Here is a 7,881-nt window from a genome sequence, read left to right as displayed (position 1 = left end):
ACTATATACAGTGGAATAAAATAAAATAAATATACAATAAGATAAAAATAGAATACAAATACAAATGCTATATACAACTGAGTAAAAATACAACGATGACAGAAAGGGTTATTGCACTTAGTATTATTGCATATGTATGGATGTGTGTGTTTGATCAGTTAAAGTTTTTATTATGTATGGCCATGACGGGACAGTCAGCTGGAGTTTTCTGGATACTGAGCAGAGGATGGCGGAACTTAATTTAGTCCATGTGAAGAAAGTTTATTGACCCTGTTGAGGAAATGTCAACATCGTTAACACTTGTGTCACTTATACAAAAAGTACTGGGCTACATCATATTAAGCCTACAGGAGCTGTTTGGCTATGGAAACCTGTACCATGAAGCTCATGGTGCTTAGTTTCTGTGCTGATGATGATGCCAGAAGATGTCTGGAGCTCTGCAGTTAGTGATTCAGCAAAACACTGGTGACTTTTGCACACTCTGTGACATTGCTCTGGAGCTTGGCACAATGTTGTAGCTGAGTTTCTTTGGTTCATAAGCACTTTCACTTTGAAATAATACCATTTACAAGTGATCTGGAATTTCCAGGAGGGAAGAAATTTCAGTGATCTCTTTAGAACAACCCACTCTTATCAAATGTTTAAAGGAAGCGTGCATGACTAGGCACCTGAGCTTTATAAACCTGTGGCAATGGGACTGATTAAGAGGTATGGCCCAGCACTTTTGTCCATGAGGTGTATTTAGCTTAATATTATTTGAGACATGGCTGAAACATCCACGGCCGATCCCCCCAAAAAGTGAGACCAGTGCCACATTTACATGTTGTTTAAAGTAGTTTAAAATCAATTTAATTAACACATATGAAGCAAGATGGATGGTGTCCGTGAAGGGATGGTACCTCACCTGATCTGCTTGCCTCTGTGTGCGGAATTGCTGTGATAAATAAGGGCCGATTAACAAAAATAGGTTAAACACTGAAAAATTGCACGTCACAACTTCTCAAATGTGAGAAATTGTTTCCTTACTTAAAATTATCAAATTAAAACTATATTGTGTTAGCATTTTTTTTTTTTTTTCATTTAGGCCTGATGAACATGTGATTTAATGACAGAAGAAATTGGTTGTTTGCGGCCCTAATTTTGTAGAATAGTCTTTTTTTGTTTGTTTTGTTTTGTTAATCATTATTTATTTAAAGTAAAAGGCAGTGATGGCTTGTGTGCGAGCAAACGTTAAGGCCACTTGAGCTGTGTCACTCTTTACAAGTTTGTCGACTTCCTCAGAACTGGCCGACCTTCACGTATCCTGTTTAAAGAGGATCTTAAGTCAGCAAAGATAACAACAGATAACTAGATGGTGTGTTGTAATGTTACGTTTTGACTACAGTGGCTCTGGCATGGAGATCCACGAGTAATATCTGACAGCCTTGATGAAATAATTGGTAAAAGAGGAAAGTTTTGTCTTCTGTCGTAACATTTGCATGATTAAAAATAGGCTCATTTAGTAACAGTTTATTCTAGCTACAGTTTCCTTTTATATTTGCATCTGTGTCTTTGTAGTTCCTCTCGCCATTTTCCACAAAGTAAAAGTAAAATTTCCCATGTGTCAGTGCTCCTGTACATTTTAAATGCTTTGACATTTATCACAAAGTAATCTAGAAACCCGCAGGGTGTGAATAGGAAACCTCGATTGTACTTGTATCTCAGAAACCTGGTCTCACCTGTTCTGCACCCTGCAGAATGTGAGACCTGGAATGTCGCTGTAATCCGGTTATGCACATGTTGTAGTTCCAACCTGTGTTTTCTTCTAAGCGTTGTCAAATATTTGACGACAAAAGGATGTTTGTACAAAAACGTACAAAATAATTGTTTGCAATGAACACCTTTGAGTGATGAATAAAACATTAAGAATTGGCTAATATTTTGAGGGCTCAAGGCAAAGAAAGAAAGTTATGACACTTATTTTCACACCTTTGAACCATAAAAATAAAATAAATTAAAAAAAAACTAAAAAGGCTGAGTGTTTTGAGGCTTAATCTCGGAAGCGACTCGTATAAAATAAATAAACACAATAAAAACCCATCTCAGTGTAATGGTTCAATGTTCAAAGATCTTTATTACGTCTACATTCCACCATTATAGTGCATTTTGGACAGTGTGGACAAAAAAGAAAAATAGTGCTTTTCCTGTATACTGTGTTCCATGTAAACCTTAGTGAATTAACAAAAAATCCTGGGAAATTAAATATTTAACTCAGAAATCCAAGGCCACTTTGAAGCTTGCACTTGATACCTCCCATTTTCCTAGACATTACACAACAGCGACGCATGTGATCTCCCCATTGCATGCTCTCTGCGATGTCTGGTTGCGCTGATTTGTGCCAAGAATGATAATCCAGGTAATTCACAGCTAACGAGTGGTCGTAATGTGTCTTCTGCGCTTTACTCCGGGCAGCTCACAAGCATATACTGAGTGGAGAGAAATTTCCTGTAAAAAGGACGAGAATTACATGAAGTACATATTATGTGCTACCTGTGAGAATGGGCAACTCCAGATGATATCCTCACGTAATTCACCCGACATTTTCCAGATTTCATATGTGGAAAAATCTTGAGAGCTCTGCAAACAAAGCAGGGCAACAGTAGGAGTGTGCACTGTATATTTAGCTCAGTACCAGGAATTGCAGGGAAGAATCCTGGGCAGTCCCAGGAACAAGAAACAGTGGAAAGATGACACTCACGCTCAGTTTTCTTGGGGCACACTGGGAAAGTTTTTGGTAAAGGATCCACTGTCATGAAGCTCTACTTTTATCTTTACTTCCACCTGGAGACAATTTGTTGTACAGTCAGCAGAAATCACCAAACACACAGTTATTAATAAACTATAAACACAACATAAAAATGCCACAAAGATTTAAAAATCCAACACTAGGCGAGAGAGAGACCTGGGAGAGATGAGTTTTAAATTTTTATCCCACATGTTGGCATATCGCATCTGGAGCCAGATGGTAGCACCTTGAACATCATAGACGGAGGATGGTCATCAAGGACTGGCTGGTTCTTCTTCAGCAATCATAGGAAAGTCATTCAAGGTCATACCTGCAATTTTATTGCAATTGTGTTACGTACATTGAGAGCAGAGAAGTAACCAGCACTCAGTTCCTTGTGTGTCTACACATAATTGGCCAATAAAACTGATTCTGACTCTGATCTTCCCCTCTGTATTGTTTTCATGTTTTATTATAAGAAGCTGATTTAAGCTGATTAGTCTTGATCATTTATCGCCACAGGAGAGATGGTTCTAGTCTTAGTTCTGAAATCCACAACCATCCCTTCATTTTCAAATGGACACATTACACCTTACTGTGAATTCTCCAACTACAGGGTCATAAAAAAAAACACTGTCTCTTAGTCATCTGGGAACTTAACAACATGGTGCCACGCATATTTGCTTTGGCAGCCATGAGCCAAAAGTACATTTTAGCTGATTGGCTCGGCTCAACCGCTCTCCAAAACGATCCACGTTTTCTGTGTGTGGCCCTAAATTTAACCTGTTGGTTGTCGGCGATTTCAGGTGTAAAATTGTGTGAAGCAGCACCGTGGTGTGCTACGTTTTAAGGAAGGAGTGTTCAACTCATCCTTATTAAGGATGAGAATTGAAAATCAATTCTAGTTGCGCTTCCAGATCACAGAAAACAGCTCCAAAATTATCATTGTGGTTTTTATTTTATTTTATTTTTTTGTTTTAAATCACATTTTATCGTAAGCTGTATTAATAATAATAATAATAATAATAAATGTTATTTATGAGCGCCTTTCAAGTCACCCAAGGACACTTCACAATAGGATAAAACACTTAGTAAAACAATGGCAGAATAGGAGCAATAAAATAAATTTATTTTTTTTATTATTGATGTGGTTGCAGATCTCTTGCACACATGAGTCACTTCATAGCCTTTTTTCTGCTTATTTTTCATGCAGATAATTGATCAGTAAGCAAACTGAGCTATCACATCAATAAAATCTGATCTATGTCCTTCCCCAGTTATAACACAGATGGAGATGTAGTGGTCTTACTCGGCATGTGTGTTTTAAGTTGTAACTGCTAATCCGTCCATTCCATGTGTGTCTGTAGGTGATGGGCCTCTCTACTCCCGGACAGGCAGAAATCGTCAGCCTGGACTCGAACAACATTGACGACGTCCTAAGTAAGACGTCACGCTTTATTCTTCACATTTGTCCTAAAGCAAACATTATATAAAAGAGAAAAATATTTTAGAGAATGATGATAACATCCTCAAATCTACACAAGTTCAAACAGTCTCTAGTCATTTAAGTGTCGACAATAAAGTAAATAAGTATATTTCTTTATTTATTAAATTGGTAGCAAAGGAAGATCTTGATTGTTGGTTTTGCATCTTAAATCTGTGTTTTGTTTTTTGTGTCATCTTACTGTCAACACGTTTTGTAGTGTCGCACAGTCACGTCTTTCCCAAAATCTCTAGATGTGTTTGCTACAATACTCAGATGACCTGGAAATAAGCAGCTCGCCACTGTTATGGCCGTTGTTTGATATTCCTCGGCTCATCCACTTTTCATTAAGCAGCATTTCATTTTCCTGTGGCTAAATTGTTCTCTAACTGCTTTCTTGTTTTGTTTTGTTTTCTTCCATCAGTCACAGAAAAATGACGGGGTTCACATTTAATTTGGTTTCTTAATTAATTTTACTAGCTGCACATACTTTCATTAGAGCAAGTACTACATAGAGGCTTACATTTCTTCCCTGTTTGTGTTTCCTTGCAGATAATGCTGGGGTGGCATTAGTGAATTTTTACGCAGACTGGTAAGTGTGTTGTTTCTCTCTGTGTCATTGGACCACCTCATTATAATGCCAGTGTTTTGCTAAAGTTCCACATTTTCCTTATTCATTTGTAAAGGGTTTTTATGCACTGCTTTCTGTTGTAATGTAGGAAATTCCTACAGTTAAAGTGGGAATAAAGAAAACACTTTCCTGATCATCCCACAGGTGTAGATTCAGTCAAATGCTCCATCCAATTTTTGAGGAGGCGTCTAACATAGTGAGGGAGGAGTTCCCTGATACAAAGCAGGTGGTGTTTGCTCGCGTCGACTGTGACCAGCATTGTGAGTAATACTTATAATTTTCCTTTCTGACACTGACATTTGCTGATGATTTGTTTGTACCTGTATTATGAAAATGGAGCCAACTGGTTCGTGTTTTTGGTGATCTAATACCTCAAACTCTTAACGGCATCATTCTGTATACAGGAAACAAAAAGGCGCGCACACACTCACACGCGCGCTCTTATACTTTTACTATACACATAGATGCCCGACACACCAAAGCACAGCCACATAAACCACCGGCCTCAGCCTTTTGAGATAAAGCAAATTAAAGGGAATTATTGATGACCTGCAAACTGTTTGAAGGCTAATGACAAAACTGCTGCTTCCTGTGAAGACCGAAGGCTTAGAGACCGCCTGCTGGGAGATTGACACCTGCCACACACACACACACACACACACACACACACACACACACACACACACACACACACACACACTCTGTGTGCAGAGAGAATATTTACTCTTGGTGGGGGGGCTGCTTTCATGTGGGAGATCAGAGCTCAGAGCTGACTGAAGGCACTGTTTTCAGACTGAGGTTTAACTGCTGTCTCCGTCGCCGCGCCGCTCCCCATCCACCCATCCCCATGTGTTTTTACTCTTCTTCTCACTCTTCATCAATTGATTTCTTTCTTTGCTTAACTTCCTCTCCCCCTCTGCCTGAGCGCAGCGGACATAGCTCAGCGCTACCGCATCACCAAGTATCCAACACTGAAGCTGTTCCGCAATGGGATGATGATGAAGAGGGAGTACAGGGGTCAGAGGTCAGTGACGGCCATCGCTGACTTCATCCGCCAGCAGCAGGTCGACCCAGTGAAAGAGCTGCCCTCAGTGGAGGAGATTAATTCTGTGGATGTAGGTGGCAGTTTCTGTTAATGTGCAAGTTTCCCCTTTGTATAATTAAATGATATTAATTTTTAACACTTTTTTTTGTGTGGGGGGGTTAACAGAGGAGCAAGAGAAACATCGTTGGTTTCTTTGAAAACAAGGACTCTGACAACTATCGAACATTTCAGAAAGTTGCCAACATCCTTCGAGATGACTGCACATTCTTGGCCGCTTTCGGGTGAGACACAGACACCAACTAGATCCACCGATGGTCCACGGTTTTAGCGTTATTCTTCTTTTCATGTTTATATCCTTAAATTGACTGTCGTAGTGAGGTGTCTAGGTCCGAGCGCTTCAGTGGAGACAATGTGGTCTACAAACCTATGGGCGAGGGCATTCCTGACATGGTTTACCTCGGCTCCCTCACCAACTTTGACCTGACCTACGCCTGGGCCCAGGACAAGTGTGTGCCTCTGGTTAGGGAGATCACCTTTGAAAATGGAGAGGTTTGTTACCTGCTTTTGCTTAGTTTTTATCTTCTAGATGTAAGTGTATATATTTACATTCAAAAAACAGGAGGGTTGTTGTGGAGTCTGTGTGGAACTGCTGAGGCCGTAAAAGCTTCTGACTCCATCTGTTTTTGACTGTGCTTGTTTTCCAGGAGCTGACTGAAGAAGGAATCCCTTTCCTCATCTTGTTCCATCTTAAAGAAGACACAGAGAGCTTAGAGAAGTTCCAGCATGAAGTGGCTCGCCAGCTCATCGGTGAGAAAGGTGAGTGTGTGCACTTTGTATCTGTCAGGGAAGTCATTTTTCTTTTTATACTGTATTGACAAGAATCGGGCCAGTTCCATTGCCTCGGGTTTATAAAGCCATTTGTGAAAGAAAGGCTCTTTCTAAAGAGCTTGCTGAATTTGAGCGTGGTACTGCAACAGGGTGCATTCATTGCAACAAGTCAGTAAATTCCTTCCCTCCTAGATATTTCACAATAAGTGGTATTATTGGTTTTTCTTCCCTCAGGGTCAATAAACTTCCTTCATGCGGACTGCGATAAGTTCCGCCATCCTCTGCTCCATATCCAAAAAACGCCAGCTGACTGTCCCGTTATCGCCATAGACTCATTCAGACACATGTATGTCTTCCCCGACTTCAAAGACCTCAAGTAAGTACGACGTTACTCTTCCCATATGAGGCAATCTTGTTTTAAGTTGATAAATAAGAAAACTGTCTTAATTTTAATAAATTAATTTGGTTTGCGATATCACCTCATCTTTGTTCAAGTATATCCAAGATTTAACAAACAGGAATATAGGCTCATTATTGTTTCATACAATAATAAAAAAAGAAAGAAAAAGCAAATGGCCAGCTACAAATGAAACCTGTCCACGACTGGACTTTACTTTGTAATTTACAATTGAATCATTCTCGTGTTCAATCAGTTTCATAACCAGCATTCTTTTGGATGTTTTGAGGAATTACTGTTGGATACTGATCAGCTAAATTATATAAAATTTACCTGTATTGTTATAATGTTAATTTCATAATGAGACCTTCTCTTCATAAGACAAATTTTGTTACACACACACACACACACACCATAATCCTCTGTCCGCTCGACACCAGAGAAATGTCACACCTCCTCAAATCTGTCCTTTATGAATGGGCCAGGACACTGGAGCTAATGTGACATGATTTGGCACGTGCAATAAGTGCTAAACTAATCCAGTCTAATCTAATTTAATCTTATTTATTGTGCCCCCACCATTATGCACCCCCACTCCGTCCCCAATCAGAGTCTGATCAGATAGACAGAAGCCCCGAGGACTGACTAGCCCTCCACAGCCTAATTACATCACATCACCACTACATGTGGCACATGGCTTGTAATTGCATTAGCACAGTGTACATTTATTTAT

General features: G+C 39.6%; 1 protein-coding gene across 1 annotated transcript in view; it reads left to right on the top strand.

Moving 5' to 3' along the window:
- erp44 (endoplasmic reticulum protein 44) overlaps window positions 1-7,881 on the top strand; it is a 12,016-nt gene that overhangs the window by 2,945 nt on the left and 1,190 nt on the right. Inside the window, exons 2-9 of the mRNA XM_005738567.1 lie at window positions 4,132-4,204; window positions 4,800-4,839; window positions 5,023-5,138; window positions 5,809-5,993; window positions 6,089-6,204; window positions 6,298-6,472; window positions 6,628-6,739; window positions 6,986-7,127. Of these exons, the coding sequence (XP_005738624.1) occupies window positions 4,132-4,204; window positions 4,800-4,839; window positions 5,023-5,138; window positions 5,809-5,993; window positions 6,089-6,204; window positions 6,298-6,472; window positions 6,628-6,739; window positions 6,986-7,127 (959 nt within the window). The remainder of the gene's footprint in view (window positions 1-4,131; window positions 4,205-4,799; window positions 4,840-5,022; window positions 5,139-5,808; window positions 5,994-6,088; window positions 6,205-6,297; window positions 6,473-6,627; window positions 6,740-6,985; window positions 7,128-7,881) is intronic.

This window comes from Pundamilia nyererei, unplaced genomic scaffold (genome assembly GCF_000239375.1).
Source record: "Pundamilia nyererei isolate P.nyererei 1_Seehausen unplaced genomic scaffold, PunNye1.0 scaffold00084, whole genome shotgun sequence".
Lineage (NCBI taxonomy): Eukaryota > Metazoa > Chordata > Actinopteri > Cichliformes > Cichlidae > Pundamilia > Pundamilia nyererei.
Note: the sequence above shows the minus strand (reverse complement) of the source record. Positions and strands in the feature narration are given on the sequence as shown.